The 23,677-nt window shown below is 37.6% G+C and overlaps 8 protein-coding genes across 12 annotated transcripts in view; 5 read left to right on the forward strand and 3 right to left on the reverse strand.

The window, feature by feature from the left end:
* On the forward strand, positions 1–519 carry LOC104735315 (the record flags this gene model as incomplete). Its single annotated transcript, XM_010455076.2, is given in 2 exon segments — positions 1–118; positions 208–519. Coding segments are annotated over 2 exon segments (308 nt in total), but the record flags the coding sequence as incomplete, so codon positions are not given.
* Positions 1–8,392, forward strand: part of LOC104735350 (ABC transporter B family member 25, mitochondrial) — a 9,672-nt gene extending 1,280 nt beyond the window's left edge. The window contains exons 2-19 of one of the 2 annotated variants that reach the window (XM_019237154.1): positions 3,314–3,847; positions 3,932–3,993; positions 4,085–4,128; positions 4,228–4,330; positions 4,502–4,609; positions 4,926–5,009; positions 5,077–5,137; positions 5,377–5,522; positions 5,627–5,743; positions 5,914–5,999; positions 6,512–6,600; positions 6,696–6,751; positions 6,833–6,913; positions 7,160–7,225; positions 7,302–7,394; positions 7,722–7,786; positions 7,893–8,028; positions 8,122–8,392. In XM_019237154.1, coding sequence (XP_019092699.1) covers positions 3,314–3,847; positions 3,932–3,993; positions 4,085–4,128; positions 4,228–4,330; positions 4,502–4,609; positions 4,926–5,009; positions 5,077–5,137; positions 5,377–5,522; positions 5,627–5,743; positions 5,914–5,999; positions 6,512–6,600; positions 6,696–6,751; positions 6,833–6,913; positions 7,160–7,225; positions 7,302–7,394; positions 7,722–7,786; positions 7,893–8,028; positions 8,122–8,262 — 2,072 coding nt within the window. In that variant the 3' untranslated portion in view covers positions 8,263–8,392. Of the gene's footprint in view, positions 1–2,194; positions 2,908–2,991; positions 3,054–3,144; positions 3,189–3,313; positions 3,848–3,931; positions 3,994–4,084; positions 4,129–4,227; positions 4,331–4,501; positions 4,610–4,925; positions 5,010–5,076; positions 5,138–5,376; positions 5,523–5,626; positions 5,744–5,913; positions 6,000–6,511; positions 6,601–6,695; positions 6,752–6,832; positions 6,914–7,159; positions 7,226–7,301; positions 7,395–7,721; positions 7,787–7,892; positions 8,029–8,121 lie in introns of those variants that run through there. The other variant, XM_010455124.2, reaches the window with a different exon arrangement.
* Positions 957–2,036, reverse strand: LOC104735340 (NAD(P)H-quinone oxidoreductase subunit N, chloroplastic-like). The gene is made up of 4 exons (XM_010455111.2): positions 1,619–2,036; positions 1,416–1,532; positions 1,247–1,332; positions 957–1,168 (listed from the first exon to the last, which is right to left on the reverse strand). The coding sequence occupies exons 1-4, from the start codon at positions 1,985–1,987 to the stop codon at positions 1,111–1,113; spliced, it is 630 nt and encodes a 209-aa protein (XP_010453413.1). The 5' UTR covers positions 1,988–2,036; the 3' UTR covers positions 957–1,110.
* Positions 9,162–10,262, reverse strand: LOC104735359 (mitogen-activated protein kinase kinase kinase 3-like). Its single transcript, XM_010455135.2, has one exon. The coding sequence runs from the start codon at positions 10,218–10,220 to the stop codon at positions 9,276–9,278; it is 945 nt and encodes a 314-aa protein (XP_010453437.1). The 5' UTR covers positions 10,221–10,262; the 3' UTR covers positions 9,162–9,275.
* Positions 12,658–14,265, forward strand: LOC104735367 (putative B3 domain-containing protein At5g58280). The gene is made up of 7 exons (XM_010455156.1): positions 12,658–12,765; positions 12,848–12,910; positions 12,993–13,088; positions 13,176–13,240; positions 13,399–13,558; positions 13,671–13,877; positions 13,974–14,265. Exons 1-7 carry the CDS (start codon positions 12,709–12,711, stop codon positions 14,145–14,147), a joined length of 822 nt encoding a protein of 273 aa, XP_010453458.1. The 5' UTR covers positions 12,658–12,708; the 3' UTR covers positions 14,148–14,265.
* Positions 15,249–17,532, forward strand: LOC104735381 (26S protease regulatory subunit 6B homolog). Its single transcript, XM_010455166.2, has 6 exons — positions 15,249–15,798; positions 15,894–16,124; positions 16,203–16,361; positions 16,484–16,636; positions 16,766–16,849; positions 17,233–17,532. The coding sequence occupies exons 1-6, from the start codon at positions 15,334–15,336 to the stop codon at positions 17,365–17,367; spliced, it is 1,227 nt and encodes a 408-aa protein (XP_010453468.1). The 5' UTR covers positions 15,249–15,333; the 3' UTR covers positions 17,368–17,532.
* On the forward strand, positions 18,029–21,315 carry LOC104735399 (probable inactive receptor kinase At5g58300). 4 transcript variants are annotated; one of them, XM_010455197.2, is made up of 4 exons: positions 18,029–18,331; positions 18,443–18,524; positions 19,035–20,378; positions 20,466–21,312. In XM_010455197.2, the coding sequence occupies exons 3-4, from the start codon at positions 19,052–19,054 to the stop codon at positions 21,107–21,109; spliced, it is 1,971 nt and encodes a 656-aa protein (XP_010453499.1). In that variant the 5' UTR covers positions 18,029–18,331; positions 18,443–18,524; positions 19,035–19,051; the 3' UTR covers positions 21,110–21,312. The 4 variants fall into 4 exon arrangements, with proteins under 4 accessions (XP_010453499.1, XP_010453507.1, XP_010453493.1 ...); XM_010455191.2 differs by having other exon boundaries at positions 18,031–18,331; positions 19,038–20,378; positions 20,466–21,315; XM_010455205.2 differs by lacking the exon at positions 18,443–18,524 and having other exon boundaries at positions 19,038–20,378.
* Positions 21,286–22,348, reverse strand: LOC104735391 (methylesterase 18). The gene is made up of 2 exons (XM_010455179.2): positions 21,738–22,348; positions 21,286–21,649 (listed from the first exon to the last, which is right to left on the reverse strand). Exons 1-2 carry the CDS (start codon positions 22,263–22,265, stop codon positions 21,368–21,370), a joined length of 810 nt encoding a protein of 269 aa, XP_010453481.1. The 5' UTR covers positions 22,266–22,348; the 3' UTR covers positions 21,286–21,367.

A 23,677-nucleotide genomic window follows, 5' to 3' on the forward strand; every position in this document is an offset into this window, starting at 1 on the left:
TAGAGCAAGACTTTTGGCTTGTGATTGAGCCTAAGTTCCTTGACAATTACCCCAAAATTACTCAAAGGCTTCGTCGTCCTGCTGTTGCTCTTGTTTCCACCAATGGCCCCTGGATCACGTTAGAACCCTTATCCCTAACTCTCTTTTTTTTAACAAAACTATGTTCCGCTTTCACACACACCACATTGATGTTTTGTTTTATGGCAGGTTTATGAAGTTAAGGTTGGATCGTGTTCTGTATGATTCCTTTGAAGCTACCTCTATTGATGAAGCTTTGGCCTCCAATCCTGCTACTCTTGAGTTCGATAAGCCTAAAAATTGGGTGGCGCCATACCCCAAGTATGAACCTGGATGGTGGGATACCTTCTTGCCGAAAGTTAAAGAATCTGTAGTTTAGAACTTTGCCATCTGTCTTGTTTTGCATTCTCCAGTCCAGCTTTGTCTTAGTGCCTTAAAGTTTTGTACTGAGCTTATTATCAAGTCTATATCTTTCGTAATGTTGTTTCTACTTTAAAGTTTCCTGCTTGCATACGCCACTGACTCAAGGTTAAGCATAGAATTGACAATAGAAAGCATCTTCACATTAATGCTCCATCAAAGTCTTAAGGGTGACATATATGTACACTTCCCATGAGGATATTTGCAAGAATCTTATGTGTAAGCTCTAGGTATTAAGTTGTCTCGTAACAGGTGGGTGATATGCCTATTCCCTTTAGAACTTTGCAAAAGATCTGAAACTTTCGAGTTTCAAAACGGTTTTTGTGGGCTTAGAACATGTTGTAACTCGTTGTGTCTACTAGACTGTCTAGTGACTGGAGTTGATTATAGTTACACAGGTTTCTGTCTTTCTGATCAATCATGTGTGTTCTGAGTTTTACCTCTGGACTGCTCTGTATCTAAGCGTGTGCCATCACTGATTATGAGTACTTTCATTTGTGACAAAGCAGAGTCAGAAATTATCAGTAACTACTCCATGAGAATAAAAGGGTCTATATATTACAAAATAACAAGCACAATTTTCAAATTTTATACATGATGAGTTTGCTACACTTGCAGGATATGTATTCATGAAAAAACTATACACGGTACGCTCCACTTGTGCCATATAAGTTATTCTTGTGCAGCTAGATTTGCAATTTCTGCTAGAGGCTTCCACACGAACTTTCTCCTGCAGGGGGATGGGTAATGGTCACGCAAAGTGCAAGCATAGATAATGTGATCATATGGGAAGGAATGATATGCTCACCAGTTGCCACATTCAGCAATAACTCTGACATTAGGACGGAGAGAGGGAAGCAAAGCAAGAAATTGGAGTTCAGACTTGGAGAGAACCTGAGTTGTTGATAAGATATATAAATGGAAAGATGAGATGCAGCAATGTGGGAGACAGTATATCATATGAGAAAAACGCAAACCTTTGCTTCGAGGACCCATAAGACAAGACCCTTGGCACCAGGGGGAAGAGCAGAGAGCCTGTAATCAACTTCTGGTGGATAATACCACCTTGCTATAGGTTGTTTCCCAAGGTGAGCCTAGAAGAATAGAAGAGACATGATTGACACTAAAAATTTGATTGAAACAAGATTAGAGAATAAGATCTCGATGTAATGAGACATACAGGGCAAACAGGGTAGTTCTTCAGGAGGGTAGTCTCAGGGTCACCAAGGCCTCGAGCAGAGATATCAAGAAAATAGTAACCTTGCATTTTGAGTCGGTTAAGATAACGACCTTCGTAGCCACCCTCATGAGGAGCGTAAATGGCGATTGCCTTGTGCTCTTCAACATCTTGAAGCCAACGCCCAATGTCTGGCTTCACCAGGTCACCTCCGATGTAATCAACTATACTGCTACATCTCACTCCATTGCTTCTTCTTCTCTTACTCCTAGGATTCACAAAAGAAGGACCAACTGTTTTGATCTTCTTCACTTGCGAGGCTTCAAAGCACGGTGGTGCCACACGTTGTATACATACTGCACGGCTTCCCATTTCTTCACTAACAATGACGTCTTGTGGAAGTAGCTCATAATAATAACCATTGCTTGACGACGACGATGATGATGAAAGAATGGTTGAGAAACGACGACTCATTCGACAAGGGGATAGACACAACTGGGCTTCAAATTTATTGGGCTTTATATTTTAGGCCCATTAAAACACCGTCTAACGTCGTGACATGTTTAAGCTAGCTCGGGGAGTAAGATTAGGGAGAGTCATCGCCGGAGCAAAAAAAAAAAGACAAGTCTGTGAAACTTTCGGACAAGAAGGGATGTCGAGAGGATCTCGGCTCGTTAGGGCTCCAGGGCTATTGCTCTGTCGTTCTTATCTTCACCCTCAACCAAAAATCCCATCTTTTTCATACCGTCTTCGCTCTGGTCATCTTGTTCATCATAATGGTTTCTCAAGTTTCATCAGACGTAACTCAATCCGAACATCTCCCACTATCAATGCCTTCCTCACCGATCCTTCACCATCCCCAATCCCAATTCGTTTCGTTCAACGGAGTTCAATGCTTAACAGCCGTCTCTTGTCGACTTCTACACCCAACCCCGACCAAGCCGACACCCAGACTAAGGAAATCAAACCGGCTAAACCGGACTCAGAGTCGGCTATGGCTGACATGAAGATTCTCCGTACGCTTGCTGGCTATTTGTGGATGAGAGACAACCCAGAGTTCCGGTTTAGGGTCGTTGCTGCTTTGGGTTTTCTCGTTGGTGCTAAGGTCTTGAATGTTCAGGTGCCTTTCTTATTCAAATTGGCTGTTGATTGGCTTGGTTCAGCTACTGGAACTGGTGCTTCTCTTACAACCTTTGCTTCTGCAAACCCTTCTCTTGTTACTGCTTTTGGTACTCCTGCTGCTGTTCTCATTGGATATGGAATTGCTCGGACGGGTTCTTCTGCTTTTAATGGTAACTCTCAGTTGCTCTTTATTTTTAACAGAGACGAAAAGAATGTACTTTTCACTCTTGGTCTTACTACTTTTATCTTCGCAGAACTTCGTACTGCTGTGTTTTCCAAGGTAGCTCTTCGAACAATTCGATCAGTTTCTAGAAAGGTATGTTGCTGCTCTTACTATCTTGTGAATAGATATTTTTTATGGTGTACTCTCCATATGTATCAATAATCTTCACATGATGCCTTTGTAGGTGTTCTCACATTTACATGATCTTGACCTTCGTTACCACCTTAGGTATTCATCTCCTCTCTCTTAGCCTTGCGAGTAATTTCAATCACTCCTTCTTTGCTTAGTTTCATAACAGAATTNTCTTCACCCTCAACCAAAAATCCCATCTTTTTCATACCGTCTTCGCTCTGGTCATCTTGTTCATCATAATGGTTTCTCAAGTTTCATCAGACGTAACTCAATCCGAACATCTCCCACTATCAATGCCTTCCTCACCGATCCTTCACCATCCCCAATCCCAATTCGTTTCGTTCAACGGAGTTCAATGCTTAACAGCCGTCTCTTGTCGACTTCTACACCCAACCCCGACCAAGCCGACACCCAGACTAAGGAAATCAAACCGGCTAAACCGGACTCAGAGTCGGCTATGGCTGACATGAAGATTCTCCGTACGCTTGCTGGCTATTTGTGGATGAGAGACAACCCAGAGTTCCGGTTTAGGGTCGTTGCTGCTTTGGGTTTTCTCGTTGGTGCTAAGGTCTTGAATGTTCAGGTGCCTTTCTTATTCAAATTGGCTGTTGATTGGCTTGGTTCAGCTACTGGAACTGGTGCTTCTCTTACAACCTTTGCTTCTGCAAACCCTTCTCTTGTTACTGCTTTTGGTACTCCTGCTGCTGTTCTCATTGGATATGGAATTGCTCGGACGGGTTCTTCTGCTTTTAATGGTAACTCTCAGTTGCTCTTTATTTTTAACAGAGACGAAAAGAATGTACTTTTCACTCTTGGTCTTACTACTTTTATCTTCGCAGAACTTCGTACTGCTGTGTTTTCCAAGGTAGCTCTTCGAACAATTCGATCAGTTTCTAGAAAGGTATGTTGCTGCTCTTACTATCTTGTGAATAGATATTTTTTATGGTGTACTCTCCATATGTATCAATAATCTTCACATGATGCCTTTGTAGGTGTTCTCACATTTACATGATCTTGACCTTCGTTACCACCTTAGGTATTCATCTCCTCTCTCTTAGCCTTGCGAGTAATTTCAATCACTCCTTCTTTGCTTAGTTTCATAACAGAATTTTCTTACTTGGTTGATTATGTCCAGTCGAGAAACAGGTGGTTTGAACAGAATCATTGATCGTGGTAGCCGTGCAATAAACTTTATCCTCTCAGCTATGGTTTTCAACGTTGTCCCTACCATTTTGGAGGTAAATATTGTCTGACCGCTTGCTGTTTTGTCATGTTCATGGAGTTTTCTCATTTTGGCTAATTGATAATTGCTTGTCGATCTTTGGGTTTCATTACTATTTCTTTCCAGTTTGGGTTTAATAATCCTGTATCTCTGAAAACAGTCGACGTAATTAATATGTATCTTCCAGATATCTATGGTATCAGGTATACTAGCATACAAGTTCGGAGCTGCTTTTGCCTGGATTACTTCTCTTTCTGTTGGATCATATATCATATTCACGTTAGCTGTGACACAGGTACTGTCTATTCTTTGGTATACTCTTTTCAGTGCCAACTATATGATGCAATAATTGCGTTTTCATCATATGATAATCCAGCACGGACTGTTATAATTTTCTTAAGACACTTTCTTGAACTCATTACAAAGCTTATCTTATCGTAATTGTGTATCAACTCTTTGCATCGGCATAAATACATGTCTAGTTGTAATGATAGGTGTGAAGCCCATGTAGAAGGATAATTGTCTTTATACATTCTCTTCGTCTTTCATTATCTTATCACAAATCTCATTAAGTGTCAGATGCTTTGTTGACGTTTCGTTATTTTATTCAGTGGCGAACCAAGTTTAGAAAGGCTATGAACAAAGCTGATAATGATGCTAGCACAAGGGCCATTGATTCTTTGATAAATTATGAGGTAAAATTTCAGTTCTTTTCTTTTCGCTTGAAATTACAGTTTTGACAGAAATTCTGTTTTATTTCAGACTGTCAAATATTTTAACAATGAAGGTTATGAGGCTGAAAAGTATGACCAGTTCCTGAAAAGTAAGTAACTCTACTAGTTGTTTAGCATGGAAAACAAAATTATCTGAATATCTTACATTTAGCAAGAATACTAGCAACTAGAAACAAATTCAGATACGAAGATGCGCTGATGACTGTTTTATTATTTTATTTAGACGTTCTCTAGCTAGGAAGGAAGCAGATATATTGTGCATCATTAGATATAATTGCTTACTCCATTTACCTTGATTTATCGTCTAATGATTTGCTGCTTATAACAGAATATGAAGATGCTGCATTACAAACTCAAAGAAGTCTTGCTTTTTTAAACTTTGGACAAAGTATCATATTTAGTACAGCTCTGTCAACAGCAATGGTTTTGTGCTCTCAGGGTATTATGAATGGCCAGATGACTGTCGGTGACTTGGTCAGTGCACCCTTTGTTTTTTCCTCTCTGTTGGTATTTTATGTTTCTCTGCACTTTTCTTGCAAACTGTTTTCTGATATGCTTTTGTATGTTTGGTGATGCAGGTTATGGTGAATGGACTTCTCTTTCAGTTGTCTCTTCCTCTAAACTTTTTGGGTAGTGTTTACCGTGAAACCATTCAGAGTCTTGTGGACATGAAATCAATGTTCCAGTTGCTAGAGGTATATGAGGATGTTATATTTGTTACTTAAACTCTACTTTTGGTTAAGCTCCTTAAACACCTTTTTCTATGCTAATGCTTCAATCTAGGAGTGATATTTAAATGCATGCTTTTTAGTATGGAGTCCTTGGATGTAATAATTGATTATTTGGTATTCTCTTACTTCTTCAGGAGAAATCTGACATCACAAATATACATGACGCGAAGCCTCTTGTTCTGAAAGGTGGAAGCATTGAGTTTGAAAATGTACACTTCAGGTAGGTGTTAATTTTAGTGGAACATTACTATTATACTACTCGTAATTGCCATCTTCAGCTTGAAAGTGTGTTGAGATTAATATGAGTAATAGAAACTCAAAATTTATTTGTGATGATAGGTGCGAAGTCTTTTACTAATATACATAAGTACTTCCATATGAATCAATCCTGACAACCAATAACAACCTAATATACTACTAGCTCTATTTATCCTGTGTGCCTAGGATTGACCGTCTCTATAGCATGTTAGCTTTTCTTGAGTTGTCATCCTAGGCAACAATCATATACACAGAATATGCTAGTTACGAAACAATTAGACACACATGACCAATATCACCAACTGATAGAGGAACACGTTCCACAAATAAGACTTGTAAAGTTTTATCAAAGTGGCAAATTGTAGGATATATTGCACAGTTTGGATCTCAGCATTCTGTTTGGTTGAAGAAAATAGGGGTTAATAAACTTATGTCTATTGCCACATCACCATTCTTTTTTCTCTACAATTACAGTTACCTTCCAGAGAGGAAAATTTTAGATGGAATTTCCTTCGTCGTACCGGCAGGAAAAAGTGTGGCAATTGTTGGTACTAGCGGGAGCGGTAATTACTAAGCCTTATCTGTTTAAGCAAGCATATAAGTTAAAGTTTATTAATCTGTTATACCGTTGCAAATCTTATGCTTTGTTCAATGACAGGCAAGTCAACAATTCTTAGAATGCTATTCAGATTCTTCGACACAGATTCCGGAAATGTAAGCATTTGTTTTGCAACAAAAGTAATTCACTGAAGGAAAAGTTTGTCTAGATAACATCATTTTCATATTGGTTAATAGGTAAGGATTGACGGGCAAGATATAAAGGAAGTAAGACTAGATAGCCTCCGAAGCTCCATAGGAGTTGTGCCGCAAGACACTGTAAGTTGGCATTTAGTATATCTTCTCTATCTTTCTGTACTTCTCATCGTAAGCTTTTATTTATACAAAACACTATGACCTGCATTCATTGCTTTCTCCCCTTTCTTCTCATTGGAACCTTTCTGTTCATACAAGACATTAAATTGTTTTTCCACGTTTCTTCTGTATTATCATTATTGTTCTTTCTTTATATGTAGAACACTTCAAGTTTTGTTATTCTCAATGGTAACCTCTATTGCACTGCAGGTTCTCTTTAATGATACAATATTTCACAACATACATTATGGACGTCTTTCAGCTACAGAAGAAGAGGTACCACCTAAGTTATCTTTGGTGCAGGCGTCACGTCTAATATCAATGATCCTGATCTAACACAATTTCGATCCAGGTGTATGAGGCTGCTCGTCGTGCTGCAATTCATGAAACGATCAGTAATTTCCCTGATAAATATTCGACGATAGTTGGGGAAAGGGGGCTCAAGGTCAGTATTTTGATGTTATATTTGGAATGTTTTAGATAGATCAGTGTATGCCTTATGATTCCAGTGACAAGTTGAAGTTTGCATGATAGAGATATGAGGAGTTAGTCCCCAGTCTCAATAAGACACCAAGTCAAAGTTCATTATGATCCAATAATCTTAGTTTCACAGAAGTGTAACAATCATGAGAAAGAAAGATATTAGCTAATAAAGGTTTTCAATATAATTGCGAAGAGGAACAATGATGAGTGACTATCCAGAGTTTGAGTAGAGTCATATGTATATGGGGTTTTACTGGTCGTGATAACCATGGATTGATGTTGTGGGCAGTTGAGTGGTGGAGAGAAACAAAGAGTGGCACTTGCTCGGGCATTCCTGAAATCTCCTGCGATTCTGTAAGTAATCATCCACTTTGTGTATGTGATTAAGTAGGTGTTTAGTCTTTACATACATAACAAATTTGGTATGAGATTTGAGATGGTCGGTGTTAAAATGGCACAGGTTGTGTGATGAGGCAACGAGTGCGTTGGACAGCACAACAGAGGCAGAGATACTGAACGCACTCAAAGCACTGGCGACAAACAGGACATCCATCTTCATTGCCCACAGGCTGACAACAGCGATGCAGTGTGACGAGGTTTGTAGTATACATAAAGTCGTCAGCTTATCTCATAAAACAAAGAAACAATGTATGTTGTTGCATAACTGAAACTTTTTGGTATATGAGCAGATAGTAGTATTGGAAAACGGGAAGGTGGTGGAACAAGGCCCCCACGATGTGCTGCTAGGAAAGGCAGGAAGATACGCTCAGCTATGGACACAACAAAACAGCAGTGTGGATATGCTTGATGCAGCTATCAAATTGGAGTAGATACCCAAATGTGTAAAATTGATATTTATCTCTCATTGATTTTTGTATGGTAATAGATAGTTTCCCAAAGAACGAACACAGAACAAAGGATTATTAAATAATAATAATGGTGAATGATTAATTAACATAAGTTTTTTATGAAGTTAAGGCCGCCCAAATTTGCGCCTTGCCAAAGATTTTTCCTCCAAAGCAGATAAACAAAACATAAAACAAATATATGCTACAAAAGTACAGATTTTTGCATCCTCTTCACTGATGAATTGGAGCTTAATAAGAAAAAGTTATTATCAGTATCTTTGACTAAAGAAAGATATGTAACAGAAGAACCACAAGAAACATCCTTTAGATAGAACCACAAGACTGATCATCCTTCGATCTCTCAATTCTTTTTAAGTTCTTTGGCCACTTCAATCATCTTTGGAACATCTCCTTGAGGACCAATGCATCTCAATGCCAGGCTGCCAGCTCAAGAAATGCTTTGATTTGTAATCGCATCTTGCTCTATTTGGAATGTGACCATTCAACAATCTCCCGAAATCCTCGTGGAATTGTTTCGACTCACACCATACAACAACTCAACTGATAAATTAATTTTACGCTCACAAATTTAACAGGCTCTAACTTTTGACACCAAGAGGTTATGAACCAAACAAATATCAAAGATCCGAACCAAATAGTAGAAAAGCAGAGAAGATTATATTGGACATGAATCTGGTACCTCGAACAAGAAATTATTAACGTACACAAAAATAAACTTGTTCACATACATTTAAATCAACTCTTGTAAGATTGTAAACAAGAAACATATTTGTAGAACATAGTCAAATACATGAAGTACTATTACATATAATCCTTCTAATTGATAAACAGATTATTACAACTTTCAGATGCAGGGGGGATATACCAAAAATAAAATTTCTTTACACTACACTACTAATAAAGAAGTGATAATGAATCGACTGAGAAGGGTCTCCAAGAGGATTCTGGCTGAACTCATCAACTTGTCAAATTAACTAACACATACTCTTGATTTCGTGAAGCATATGTCTAATTTTCTCCAGATCCTTGGGATTGTCAATCTTGACATCTGTCTGAAGCTTTGCCAACTTATGATTGACAACATCTCTAGGTACGAAGCTATGCCTCAACAAAGTGAAGGCGTCTTTTCTTTCATCTGGTTCCACGGCGAAGCAGGTCATGAGAAAGAGTTTTGCATCGCAAGAAAGATTACTCGGAAACAGTGGCTCGTAGCAATTCATGAGTTCTTTCAAGTAATCGTTTGTATGCCACCATGGTTTCTTTCCAGTGTACATCTCCAACACAACACATCCCAAGGACCATAAATCAAGTCCTTTCCCTGTCTCGCCGTGAGAGATCGATTCAGGGGACATATAGATTGGTGTTCCCGCAAACGGTTGATCAGGATGCCACCACTTATTGTCTCCCTCTTTCTTTGACAAGCCGAAATCAGAAATCTTCAATTCGTAAGACCATCTCCACGCACCCTTGTTGTAGTCGTAGACACAACTAGGGAAGACAAGGATGTTTTCGGTTTTGAGATCGCAGTGAACATAGCCGCGTCCGTGAATCGTTGCTAAACCCTCGAGAAGCATACGCGTGAACTCTCTGATCATCGGTTCAGGCAATTTCCCGTATTTGAAACGGTTCATGAAACTTCTCAAGCTTCCTTCAGCCGCGTACTCCATTGGAATCTGGTGCTCTACGTAACCCATGTGATTGACTCTCGCTTGCACTCTGTTCCCGTAGACTTGGACGATTCTGGAACATCCTTTGAATTCCGACAAAACCTGAAATTCTTGGTAGAGTGATTTGGCGTGTTCGTCGTCCGAGGTCTTCACAGCGGCGGCGTGGAGAGTCTTGCCGTCGCGTCTTCTTTTGTACTTGAACAAACTCACAGAACCGAACGCACCTTCTCCTAAAAACTTTTGGAACTCCATCGCAAATCGCAAATCGCAAATCGCAAATAGATAGCTTTTGACTCTAAGCTTTAAGCAGAAAATTTAAACCCTAAGAGAAAGTAAATAGCTTGGGGAGGAAGAGAAAGTAAATAGCTTGGGGAGGAAGAGTCTCACAACTTATAGCGAGAAGCAAACCGACTTCAACACTAATTTCCTTTTCTATTTTCTGTTTTTTTTTTTTTAATTTATTAACAAAGAAAAAATAAAAATTGACAAAAGTATTTTCCTTTTTTTATAGACTGGAAAACTTGAGCCGCGGATACTGTTGTGGTTTTTTTCCTATGTAACAACATTTATCATCAAAAATATAGTTTTTTTGTTAAAGGTTTTTAATTTATTTTCGATAAAGGATATCTTCTATTGATCATCAAACTTTATCTAAACAAAAAAAAACAAAACAAAACTAATCACAATTATTTGAGTCTTTTTTTGTTTTTTTTCCTTTTACTCTACATAATTTGGAAATCTATATTCTATCTGAAAATAGACTTGCGGATATTATCATATTGTAGTTGTTTTATTGTAAACCCTAGCTAGAGAAAGTCCAACAACACATGAGAGGAAAAGAAACCTATTGTAAATTTACTAAAACGAAAAGGAAAGTAGATCATCTGCCGTTGCTCCCATCATCCAGCGGATACACTGACCGTTTGATCTAACAAAACAAATACTATTAGGAAAAGAAACAATACTATACACACCCAAAAAAAAAAAAAACCGTAATAAACAAAAAGGTGTAATACACTTTGGACTCTTTCTTATTAAATTAACATACAAGATAAATTAAGGGATATTCAATCTAGAATTTTATCAAATTATTTGTTACCAAGAACTGTATCACTTTCTCTTTGACTAGAAATAAGAATTATTTTATAAATGAAAAATTGATATATCCTTAACAAAATTTCTCTTTTGAAATTAGTCAAATAGAACCTCTGCACTCTGCAGGCCAAAAATTGATTCAAATTCGTATAACTCTTTAGTCTTGGAATCGGGTTCCATGAAGTTTCATAAAAGTTGAATTTGTTTTCCTTAATCAAATATTAGAACTTTTTTGTTTTTTGTTTTTTTTTTGTTTTTTTATCACATAGTAAATGAATCTCTATTTCTTTCAAGACTTGATAAACAATTTGATTCTAAAATTTAGCTCTAAAAAACCAATTCTCAATTAGCCTTGTTAATACTAGTACTTAACAATTTACTGCATAGTTGTGTAAACTAAGCTAAGTAATCCTTCACATCAGTTCCTCATCTTTATTTGGACATTTTTGGTTCCATCATCATCCCATCTCTCAATTTCTCCAACACAGACCATACATACTTACGCCAATCTATATTAACATTTTTGAAGTACATTTTGGTTTATGCCCTTTAAGTTTTATTTATTTAATTTTTTTTACAACATTAACCCCTAAAACAATTCCATAAATAACATTGCAGGGAAACTCAAATACTAAACTTTCTTAAATTTAGCAACATTTTTTACATTTATTGCCATAAAATCTTAACAACATCTATACATTCCGATTTTTCCAAAAACAACTCTACCCATTAAAGTTTTAACCCACTAAATCTCCAAAACTATTTTTATGGATGCTAGAATCTCTCAAATTGAAATAATATACAACATGTTTTCCATAACAAAAGTTTACAATATCCATAATTATATTAACATTAATAAATTTCTTAAACCAAAAATCCAATTATAAAATGTCACATTAAATATGTTGAAAACCCCCATATAATTTGGTTTATTTTTTATTTTTTGAGGAATTACCAAAAAAATAAAATTCTATTAATTATCATAAACTATATATTGACGTGAAAACATTATAAACTATAAAAATATGCTAATTTGGTAAAACAATTAACATAATTAAACTTGATAAAAAAAACTTATTTTGATTTTGGTGAGACGGGTTGGTATTAATCCCATATAGGGAGTTAAGTGGAACTGTTTTTTTTAACACTTTTAGATGTGTACCATGAGATAAATGTATTACTAGACATATACATATACCACACGGGTTAAAACCTTGAAAACAATACAAAATTCCTAGAATTTGAATATTTATATCAAATACTGTGATATACTTGTAAAATTATATATTTTTAAAATTAATAAAATACTAATAAAATAATAAGTAAATATAATATAAATACTACATTTTTAAAATTAAAAATATTGTCCCGCGGTATACAGCGGGTTAAATCCTAGTAATAATAAAACAGCCAACCATCGAAACTTCACATTAATGAACCAGCAATTAATTAATGTCATTATTATACGAACACAAAACAAAGGGATTATTAAATACTGACTAGGGTGAATGATTAATTAATTAAACTAAACAAAACAAAAAAATCCCTAATTCAATAATTTCGAATTTCAAAAACGAAGCGCCATTTTATTAATTTCGCCTTCTTGGAAAAAATAAAAATCTGCAGTCGCCACCACCACCACCAAATGGCCTATGAGGAAGCTCGCAAGCTCCGTCTTCAAGAGAATCACAAGAGATTTCAGGTTTTCATTTCATCGTTACATCGTTTCTTCTTCTTCTGATTCGTGTTTTTATGACTTTTTGTTGTTGACAATCGAATCACAGGAGTTAGGAATTTCTCAGATTTCTAAGGCACTACTGACTCAGATTCCTAAGAAGACGCTTCAGGTCTCGTTTTTTTGTTTCTTTCTCCATTTCTGGTTCCTTCCAATTTCACAGCTTTTGCCTCACATCTAGCTTTACTCAGCAGCGTAATCCTAAACCCATCGATAAAGCCCTCGTTGCTACTGCTGAACCAAGACGCTCTTCTCGTGTTCGCACCCTGGTTACTTCTTACCGCGATGATGTAACTTTCCCAGCTTTCTCTGTGATTTTGTTTGTAGTCGATTTTTTTTAAAAAGCAATGACCTTTAGTTCCAATCTCTCTTTCTAGGTTGATGTAGACACTGGTCGTACTTTGGATCTGAGGAGATCGCGGCGTAACTCGTCATGGGCTAGGTAAAAGTTGCCTACTTGCACAATTTTGTTCTAAAAACCTCTGCTTTAATCTGATCCAAGTTCTTAAAAATTGAAACTTTATCAGCTACATTGCACGCCCTGAACATGAATGTTTGCTTTAATCTGATCCAAGTTGTTAAAAATTGAAACTTTATCAGCTACATTGCACGCCCTGAAGATGAATGCAAGTTTGCTTCTTACGAAGAAAAGGTTGGAGCACTCAACGCTGCAGAGGAGTTCCAGAGCTGCCTTGAATCTCCATACCCTTCCTTTGTCAAATCTATGGTTCGCTCCCATGTTTACAGTTGCTTTTGGCTGGTACGTTCCTTCACTTTACTAGTGTGTGTGTGTGTGTGTGTGTGTTCTTCTAGGATTTGCGTGTTAGACGTTTTTGACCTACATGGATTGTTTTTGCTTGCAATTTCAAAAGGGGCTTCCTTCAAGATTCTGTGTGGACAATTTTTCTGAAGAAACTATAGATGTAGTACTAGAGGATGAAGAAGGCGAAGAGTATGAAGCAGTTTACATTGGGAAAAGAAGTGGGCTCAGTGGTGGTTGGAAAAAGTTTGCGCTTGATCATAAACTGGATGATGGTGATGCTCTACTCTTCGAACTGGTTGAACCAAATAGGTTCAAGGTACTGTATGCGTGCGTGTTGAACATGGAGTCATGTGGTTGGAAATGTTAGTTGACATTCTCATAAGTTGTTGATAAATGTGTGTGCTTATTGCAGATCTACGTGTTTAGAGGAAACGAAAACGCTCATCTAACAAGCGCAGGAAAGAGAGGCAGAGTGAAGCAAGGTGAAGAAGAAGATAAGGATGTTGAAGACTCCGGTGATGAGGGATACATATCAAGAACCACTAAGAGATCATCCGCAAGGTTACTAAGTAAGAGGAAAGCATAAGAGAGCCTTGTTTTGTCTATATGCCCCATATATTGGCCTTATGACGCATTTTGATTTTATTATGTAGGCTAATAATACTTATGGCATATTTTTTGGATTTGAAAGTAGAACTCAAGTATGTCTGATGAGATCAGCTTTGGTTTCTAAATCGGAAACTGTCTTCTCTCAGTTTTGGTTACTAGGCGATGGATGAGCTAATACACCCATTTCGACCAACTCGGTCATCAAGTGAATCTTGTTGGCTAGGCCTGGGCACTAATACCCGTTACCCGTATTCGACCCATTATTCGGCTCGTACCCGTCCCAAAAAAAGGGTACCCGCAGCTTTAGGGTCAAGTAAAGGGTATTATATTTATATTATCCGTGAGTAAGGGACGAGTATAGGGTATTAGTTTAGTTTTCAATACCCGTCCCGTTACTCGGCCCTTTACCCGTTTTACTACCCGACCCGTAAATACCCGTTAATATTTTGTATTATTATTATTATTATTTATTATTAATTTATAGAGTTAGAGTTAAAACCTAAGTTCAACTTAGCCTAACTGAATTAATATATTATTTTTATTTTCAAAATTCGTAATTTTATAATTTTGGAACTATATATTGCATAAATTTATGAATTTTTCATTTTTTGGATTTCAAAAGATAAAATTATTATTGCGATTATTAACATTTTTTTATCGGGTACTCGTTTTCCGAGTAATAATAAAGGGTCGGGACGAGTAAAGGATCAACTATTTTTTACCGGGTACCCGTTTCTCCGGGTATCCGTTATTTAAGGGTCGAGTATGAGTAAATTTTTTCTGTTACCCGTTAGGGTCGGGACGAGTAAAGGGTCGGAGAAAATTCAAGGGTACCGTCCCGTGCCCAGCACTATTGTTGGCTAGTGGCGTGTTTCTAGATTATTCCAGTTTCCAAATATTAACGCTTCCCTAATTTCCTCTCTCGCTTTGAGGAGCCAAAATAGGAAAAGTTAAAAGATTAACAAATTAAAATGGAAAAAGTAAACGGGCTATGTAAATATAAAGCATGGGCCTTAGTTTGTCAAAAAGCCCATTTAAGAAATTTTCCTTTTTAAAGAGGCCATTATTAGAGGTTTTGGTAGAGTCGGTTCACGATAGTCTTTTATTATTTTTCGTCGCAATCTCAACTTTTCTTTTTCTCTACTCCAAAGATCTCTCCGAGAATGGCTTCTGCTGCTGTTGAGACGATGGTTCTTGACCCTAAAGCATCACCGGCCTTGATGGATCTGTCAACCGCCGACGAAGAAGATCTCTATGGCCGCCTGAAATCGCTTGAACGGCAACTTGAGTTCACTGATATCCAAGAGGAGTATGTAAAAGACGAGCAAAAGAATCTCAAACGAGAGCTGTTACGGGCTCAAGAGGAGGTCAAACGTATTCAATCCGTGCCCCTCGTGATTGGTCAGTTCATGGAGATGGTAGATCAGAACAACGGCATCGTCGGATCTACTACCGGCTCCAATTACTATGTCAGAATTCTCAGCACAATTAACAGAGAACTTCTCAAGCCTTCTGCTTCCGTCGCTCTTCACCGTCACTCCAACGCCCTTGTTGATGTATTACCCCCTGAGGCTGACTCTAGCATCTCCCTTCTCAGCCAATCTGAGAAGCCTGACGTCTCCTACAATGTAAAGTTTCCTCCTTTATTTATTTTTTCAAATCTCTACCCTGTTTTCTAAATTAAAGTTAGGGTTTTTATGTGGTGCTTTGTGATTTTGTGTAGGATATTGGAGGATGCGATATTCAGAAACAGGAAATTCGTGAGGCTGTTGAATTGCCTCTAACCCACCACGAGCTTTACAAACAGATTGGTATTGACCCACCACGCGGTGTCTTGCTCTATGGACCTCCTGGTACTGGGAAGACTATGTTGGCTAAGGCTGTTGCAAATCACACAACCGCTGCTTTCATTAGGGTTGTTGGTTCCGAGTTTGTGCAAAAGTACCTCGGCGAGGTAATAAAAATTATACCTTTCTTGAATGTTTTATGGTCCTCTGTTATTGAGGCGGTTCTGTTTGGTGTTTAATTGCAGGGACCTCGTATGGTTCGTGATGTCTTCCGTCTTGCCAAGGAGAATGCTCCAGCTATTATCTTCATTGATGAAGTAGATGCCATTGCTACAGCTAGGTTTGATGCTCAAACAGGAGCTGATAGGGAAGTTCAGCGTATTCTAATGGAACTTCTTAATCAGGTATGAACAGGAAACTAATAAGTGTATTTTGATATTCTCCTAGGATGTTTTAATTCAGATTTTATGCTGTTGAATAATGGATTTGAGTTGTGTCATTAACTTGTTGTTGTTGAATTATGTAGATGGATGGATTTGACCAGACCGTGAATGTCAAGGTCATCATGGCAACCAACAGGGCAGACACTCTAGATCCTGCCCTTTTACGTCCTGGGAGACTCGATCGTAAGATTGAGTTCCCCCTTCCTGATAGACGTCAAAAAAGACTTGTTTTCCAGGCAAGTTAATTACTACAGCACTTACATAACTTGTTAAATAGAACTGAAACCAAATGTCTTTTTTTTATGAATAAAGTGTTGGCTGATATCTTAGTTTATGTCTTACTGACTGGTTTTTCCTTTGTGTAGGTATGCACCTCCAAAATGAATCTCAGCGATGAGGTTGACTTGGAAGACTATGTTTCACGGCCTGATAAAATTAGCGCTGCTGAGGTTAGTTTATTTTGCTTACTTATCTATGCTTCCCTCTAGAGTATACTTTTATCATTATATATGCTCAATTATCTGGTTTACGACCTAATGATGTTCTTGAACATGTTGCACTTGAGCGTACTCCTAATTATTACTGTTTCAATCATTATGTATGGATGTTAGCTGAGTTGTTAGTACATCATTGTCCTGAACTGAATTGTTGGTAATCCTAAAAGGATTGATGCATGATCAATCCTTAATATTGGGGTTAGGCAGTAATATGGTTTGATTATGGTAATTTACATTGAAATTGATCCTAAAAGTATTGCATAATAGTCCTTAATCTTTGTGATGATAGATACTAAATAACACACAATTTCGTTTTTTTTTGTTGAACAATGCAGATAGCAGCAATCTGCCAGGAAGCTGGTATGCATGCGGTACGAAAGAACAGATATGTGATACTACCCAAGGATTTCGAGAAGGGGTACCGCGCAAATGTTAAGAAGCCAGACACGGACTTTGAGTTTTACAAGTGAAGAGATAGCAGATTATGGCTGTTTTTAAAATTCCAGTGTGTTTTGAATGTTATTTATTATAGACATGGAATCAAATTTGCAGTTAAATTATGAACTAAGTTACATCTCTAATTTGTTGAACTCTAGTTTCACATGGGTTTGTGTTTTAGTCTGTCAGTTTTTTTACTGTTCTAAATGTATAAGTAAAAACGGGAGATGATGTCCTTAGAATTGACAGAGCATGGAACAAGAGAAAGCAGCAGGTAATAATTATGTCTTTGTATGATTAAAAAAAATAGTGATAAATATAGAAATGGTTGATATCAGAAGGACCACGCTGCACAACTCAATGTAGAAAAGTTCACGCATCAATAATGCTCAAATGTGTTGGATCTTGTTTAGGAGTTGGTAGTTGATGAGATGACCAGATTTACTTTTACATAGTATCCGCAAATCAAGAGAGAATAGTATAGCTGGAGTGGTTGAACAGGTAAGAACTATTACCATATCCAAATGATTTTTACTCTGTAAACAAAAATTAGTCAATTTTTTAGGAACAACCGAACAAGATAGTTTTTGTTTTAACGTATTTGTCATTTTGATATCTCTAAAGAATCTTAAGCTTGGTCAATCTCACTGGGTCTCCGCACTTGCGTTTGTTGCGGTGTTTACACACTAATATGATTTGTTCTTTAAGACTCCTTTTTCAAGTCTGTCTTACACTTAACAAGTACGCTACTTTTTTGTTTAACTTCACCACACACTCTCTCTTCATATCTTCCGCCTTCCTTTTTCTTCTTTCGTCTTTCTTCTTCTCCGTCTCTTCCACTAGTCCCCACACACATTGCTTTTTCTTCTTTCTATTCTTTCACCATTTTCAAGATTGTCTTTTCTTATGGTCCGCTCAAAACAGTAGAATACAGAGGTCTGAGTGCTCCAATGCCCGCAATTTTCTTACTTTGCTAGCTTGCCTCTTTACTCTCAGGTTCGTCTCTCTTACTTCCTTCTTCTTTTGGGGTTTTTTCTTTTGAACTTTCCGTAATTGTCTGTCACGTTGTTGGGAATTATACTTAAAATCACCATTTTCTCCGGCTAGGTGGGTAGGAAGTTTTGGAGACTTTTACATACAGTGTAGTGACGTGGTGTATCAGTTCCAATTTGTTTGTTCAACAACTCTGGTAAACTCAAGACACTCCAAAAAACTCATCTTTATTTTACTTAGTGACATTGTCCACATGATGGCCTGACCTCTGCTTCTTTCTCTAGTGACATATCTTTTGACAAAAGGAGTCTGCTTTTCTTTGCACATCAAAGTAATTTTGTGTTAAAGTTTGGCTCTTTAGCTTTATTCCTTTTGCTTTTTTTTTTGCTGGATGCTTCAATCTCTTATCTTAGCCTCTTGGATTGTTTAATCTCCAAATGATAAAGATAAAGATAGGCAATGGCATACTTTTTCTTGAAGATCTAACTAGTATCTTTATTTGTTTTCTTCTCCTCATCTGTTGTTTTTTTTTATAACTGATATGCTTTTAGAACCGAATATTAGTGATCATCTTTCAATGTTGTGATCCAATCTACGCTTGCTTGGCCAGCTCCTTAGAGATACCTGATTAGCTTTCTTGGGTGCTGCAAAACTGGTTTGTGAGGTGGAAGTCATTGCTCATCATCTTCTCCTTTTCTTTTTGAAGCAGGAGTCTAGGAAGTCATGCTGATGATGCTGCAGCTCTGTTTCCAGTTTTATGTTGGTCCAGTATTTACCTTGAGACTCTCAAAGGGGTTCTTGTCTGCTTGTCTTGTCTCTTTCTTGTTTGTCACAACTGCTACTGCGGACTTGAACTCGGATAGGCAGGCTCTTCTTGCTTTTGCTTCTTCTGTTCCTCATCTTAGAAGGCTCAACTGGAATTCCACTAACCAAATCTGCAAATCATGGGTTGGCGTCACCTGCACTTCTGATGGTACTCGTGTTCTTGCCCTCCGTCTCCCTGGAATTGGGCTCTTAGGACCAATCCCACCAAACACACTTGGTAAACTAGAATCACTCAGGATTCTCAGTTTGAGATCAAACCTTCTCAGTGGTAACCTTCCTCCTGATATTCACTCTCTCCCTTCACTAGATTACATCTACCTCCAACATAACAACTTCTCCGGTGAGGTTCCTCCCTTTGTGTCCCCACAGCTTAATATCCTAGATCTCTCATTTAACTCATTCACCGGGAAGATACCTGAAACGTTCCAAAAGCTGAAGCAATTGACAGGGTTGAGCCTCCAAAATAACAAACTTTCTGGACCAATACCTAGTCTTGATACTGTAAGTCTGAGACGTTTAAACTTGAGCAACAATCATCTAAATGGTTCAATACCATCTGGACTTGGTGGGTTTCCCAGTTCATCATTTTCTGGAAACACATTGTTATGTGGACTTCCTCTGCAACCCTGTACCGCTCCCTCTCGCCCTCCTTCTCTTACCCCGCCCATCTCCTCGCCTCCAATGCCGCCATTTCCTCACAAAGAAGGTTCGAAAAGGAAACTACATGTAAGCACTATCATTCTTATTGTAGCTGGCGGGGCTGCCCTGCTCCTGTTAGTCACCGTAATTATCCTGTGTCGCTGTATCAAGAAAAAGGACAAGAGGGAAGACAGCATCGTAAAAGCAAAGACTTTGACTGAGAAAGCAAAGCAAGAATTTGGAAGTGGGGTGCAAGAACCGGAAAAGAATAAGCTGGTGTTCTTTAATGGTTGCTCCTATAACTTTGATCTAGAGGATTTATTGAGAGCATCAGCAGAAGTGCTAGGAAAGGGTAGCTATGGGACAGCATATAAGGCTGTCTTAGAGGAATCCACAACTGTTGTGGTAAAAAGGTTGAAGGAAGTGGCAGCTGGAAAGAGGGAGTTTGAACAACAGATGGAGATTATAAGTCGGGTTGGGAACCATCCTAGTGTGGTACCCCTCCGTGCATATTATTACTCCAAGGATGAGAAGCTCATGGTTTTTGATTATTACCCTGCTGGTAACTTATCATCACTTCTCCACGGTTAGTCTTCTTCCCTATCTTCGTTTAATAGTCTAGATTTAAATCCTTTGGTTACTTAATAATATGTTGATTTTGATGGCATGACAGGTAACAGAGGAAGTGAGAAAGTGCCTCTTGACTGGGACTCCAGAATAAAAATCACTATATCAGCAGCAAAAGGTATAGCTCATCTCCATGCAGTTGGAGGTCCAAAGTTCAGTCATGGAAACATAAAGTCCTCAAATGTGATTATGAAGCAAGAAAGCGATGCATGCATTTCTGATTTTGGACTGACTCCTCTGATGGCTGTGCCCATTGCTCCAATGAGAGGTGCAGGCTACCGCGCACCAGAAGTAATAGAAACAAGGAAACACACGCATAAATCCGATGTTTACAGTTTCGGTGTACTTATACTGGAGATGTTGACTGGGAAGTCTCCAATACAGTCACCAAGCCGAGAAGACATGGTTGATCTCCCCAGGTGGGTACAGTCAGTGGTGAGAGAAGAATGGACAAGCGAGGTGTTTGATGTTGAGCTGATGAGGTTCCAGAACATTGAAGAAGAAATGGTACAGATGCTGCAGATTGCTATAGCATGTGTAGCTCAAATGCCTGATGTACGACCAACCATGGATGATGTTGTTAGAATGATCGAAGAGATACGAGTTTCAGACTCTGAGACCACCCGGCCATCTTCAGATGACAATAGCAAACCCAAGGACTCCAACGTTCAAGTTCAAATAACCCCTTGAGAATTTTCTCATTTCCCTTTTTATCAATGCTTTTGAGTTTGTATGCCTTTTTAGGCTTTTTCTGTTGATTGTTTGGATATATCACTCGCCTGATTAGTGATACCGCAGTTGGAGGCGCGTGTGACATTTTACATAGCAAATACTATTGTAGGCTCCTTTCTCTGTGTCTCATGATATATATGAATATGATCAAGTTTATGCAAGTATTTATCAAAAAAGATTGATGTGGAGAAGTTCCAAAGAGATACAAAAGAGGACTTAGGAAGAGAGAGAGGAGGCTGCTTGAAGGAGGAATTGATTGAGTTCTTGAGGTTGGGAGAAAAACGCAGAGTGATCACTTTCTTGAAGAATGAAGGTCTTAGAAGGAGGCCACAGGGCCAACATTAAATCTTGGAGATGTGGTTGGAACATATGGTCCTTGCCTGTCTTCACGTACACCCTTGGGATTTTTTCAGTCTCTGGAGCTTCTGGAATTCCCATTATGCCTACGAATGCCATGACAGGGGCTGGACGCAGAAGCGTGGTAGCCAGTGTGTAATCCTGATCATACATGAATGGATGAATTAAGTAAGATTCTCTCAAAAGTTTTTGAGGCAGAGATGATTATAAAGAGTAGATCAAGACAAACCTCCATGGGGCTCTCGTTGTAAAACTTGTCCCTAACGTACTCAGGTTTCATGATGATGCTAGTTGGGATATTTTGGGGTCCATTTCCGAAAGTAAAGTCCCATATCTTCTCAGCTTCCTTCTCTATCAATCCCGAACATATCTTCATCACATTTTTGAGACTATCGGGAATCAAAGCACCAGGTTTGACCATGGCTGCTGCAACATAAACAGCCAAAGAAACTTTGGAAGGGAAGAGGCACATGGCAGCCGTCATGCTCCCTCCTCCAACACTATGGCTCACAAGAATGACCTTTTGATCGATGGGAAGTTGGGAAAGGAAGGCATAGAGAGGCTCGTCATAGTCATCCAAAGAGGTGACAGTGTTTGGATCAGTTTGGTTGATCCCAGCGCCCTTGAGGTCAATGCAGGTGGCCTTATGTCCATTCTCCCTCAGTGAATTGGCAAGCTTGTACCAACACCATCCTCCATGCCCTGCACCGTGCACAAACACAAAATGATGCTCACTCATCTTTAGTTTGCTTCTCATACATCACATTCGTTACACTATCTTTTTGTAGCTAGTGTGATATTACTGTATGGCTGTAATGTGTTCATCATCATGTTCTTTGAATGAACGATGTAGAAAGCAGGTTTGCCCATACTCACAAAGATTACATTCTTCTCCAACGTCTCATCTAAAAAGATTGTCCTTAACTCTGCTCTCTGGAGGCCCATACACATCTTCTATGCCAAGGCACAAGAGGGCCCAAATGAAGATAGGCAACATATATTTTTCACTTTTTATGTTCTTACAACTTTTATTTATTTATTTTAGAAAAATATTTACATGTTTTCTGTTTTGAATTGAGATTCACTCCTTCAACTCATGAGTCCACCACCACTGACACTTCTTCTTTTCTACGCTATAATGCTTTGGTTTTGTTTTGAGATTTATAGTTTTTTCAAAAATAAATAGTGAAATTGAAATAAATCAACTCAACTTCTATCTATTTCTTTTCTTTCTAACATAAATATATCTATATATATTAATGAACCTAGATATTGTAGTTACAAATCTACTTTGTTTAATTTTATTATCTGATACTTACTATAAGATATTAAATATATGCAAGATAATATTCTCTATTTGTATTTGAAAATTATAGTAATGTTTATCTATCAAATCGAGCAGTCTTAATAACATTTGTTGAGAATAGTCTGCTGGTGAAAATTTTAAATGTAAATCAGGTGTTGACACATCACAAAGGATAAAGATTTAAATGTAATTTAAATAGAGGAATTTCAAAAATACTCTTTTTGCAATACCATTTCTTAAAAATACCCTCTCTTTCAAACTTTATCAAAAAAGCCACTAAAAGTTTGAAAATTTTCTAAATTTGTGTGTAAACTTATTAATATATACAAATTACCTTTGTATGTGTGTAATTTTTTATATATTTTATAAATACAGTATAAATAACTTTTAAAAACTGTTTAAAAATCTTTTCAAAACCTTGTAAACCTTCTAAAAACCTTTTAAAATGTTTTATAACTTATAAATATTTGGATCCAATCTCGAAGTAGTAGTTATTATCTAGAAGTAACTAGTGAACCATATAAAACTTTATAATTTTTCATATTTAAAAGGGGTATTTTTGAAAATAGATAGATAAAAGGAGTATTTTTGAAAAGTGGTACACCAAAAAAGGTATTTCTCAAAAATTCTCGATTTAAATGTAGTTGCTAACACATCTGCAAAATAATGTTCCTGATTTGTGTTTACATCATTTTCACATATCTTAAATATATATCACTAATTAAGAAATGTAATTGTACATTTACTTTTTTTGGTCAACATATGTAACTTTATATAGAATAAATTGATCATATAGAATTACATATTAAATGCATTAAAATTTTGAATTGAAAAGCTAGAGAAGTGGAGCGTCACAAAAAAAA

The sequence above is a fragment of the Camelina sativa genome, chromosome 2 (assembly GCF_000633955.1).
Source record: "Camelina sativa cultivar DH55 chromosome 2, Cs, whole genome shotgun sequence".
Classification (NCBI taxonomy): Eukaryota; Viridiplantae; Streptophyta; class Magnoliopsida; order Brassicales; family Brassicaceae; genus Camelina; species Camelina sativa.

Coding starts and splice junctions, on each gene's coding strand:
- LOC104735340 (XM_010455111.2), bottom strand. CDS start 1,987: ATGGGAAGCCGTGCAGTATGTATACAACGTGTGGCACCACCGTGCTTT. Junction 1,533..1,618: donor AGAACTACCCTGTTTGCCCT/GTATGTCTCATT, acceptor CTATTCTTCTAG/GCTCACCTTGGGAAACAACC. Junction 1,333..1,415: donor TATGGGTCCTCGAAGCAAAG/GTTTGCGTTTTT, acceptor TCAACAACTCAG/GTTCTCTCCAAGTCTGAACT.
- LOC104735359 (XM_010455135.2), bottom strand. CDS start 10,220: ATGGAGTTCCAAAAGTTTTTAGGAGAAGGTGCGTTCGGTTCTGTGAGT.
- LOC104735367 (XM_010455156.1), top strand. CDS start 12,709: ATGGCCTATGAGGAAGCTCGCAAGCTCCGTCTTCAAGAGAATCACAAG. Junction 12,766..12,847: donor AGAATCACAAGAGATTTCAG/GTTTTCATTTCA, acceptor ATCGAATCACAG/GAGTTAGGAATTTCTCAGAT. Junction 13,241..13,398: donor CGTAACTCGTCATGGGCTAG/GTAAAAGTTGCC, acceptor AAACTTTATCAG/CTACATTGCACGCCCTGAAG.
- LOC104735381 (XM_010455166.2), top strand. CDS start 15,334: ATGGCTTCTGCTGCTGTTGAGACGATGGTTCTTGACCCTAAAGCATCA. Junction 16,125..16,202: donor TGCAAAAGTACCTCGGCGAG/GTAATAAAAATT, acceptor GTTTAATTGCAG/GGACCTCGTATGGTTCGTGA. Junction 16,850..17,232: donor ATAAAATTAGCGCTGCTGAG/GTTAGTTTATTT, acceptor TGAACAATGCAG/ATAGCAGCAATCTGCCAGGA.
- LOC104735399 (XM_010455197.2), top strand. CDS start 19,052: ATGCTGATGATGCTGCAGCTCTGTTTCCAGTTTTATGTTGGTCCAGTA. Junction 20,379..20,465: donor CTTATCATCACTTCTCCACG/GTTAGTCTTCTT, acceptor ATGGCATGACAG/GTAACAGAGGAAGTGAGAAA.
- LOC104735391 (XM_010455179.2), bottom strand. CDS start 22,265: ATGAGAAGCAAACTAAAGATGAGTGAGCATCATTTTGTGTTTGTGCAC. Junction 21,650..21,737: donor ACAACGAGAGCCCCATGGAG/GTTTGTCTTGAT, acceptor ATGTATGATCAG/GATTACACACTGGCTACCAC.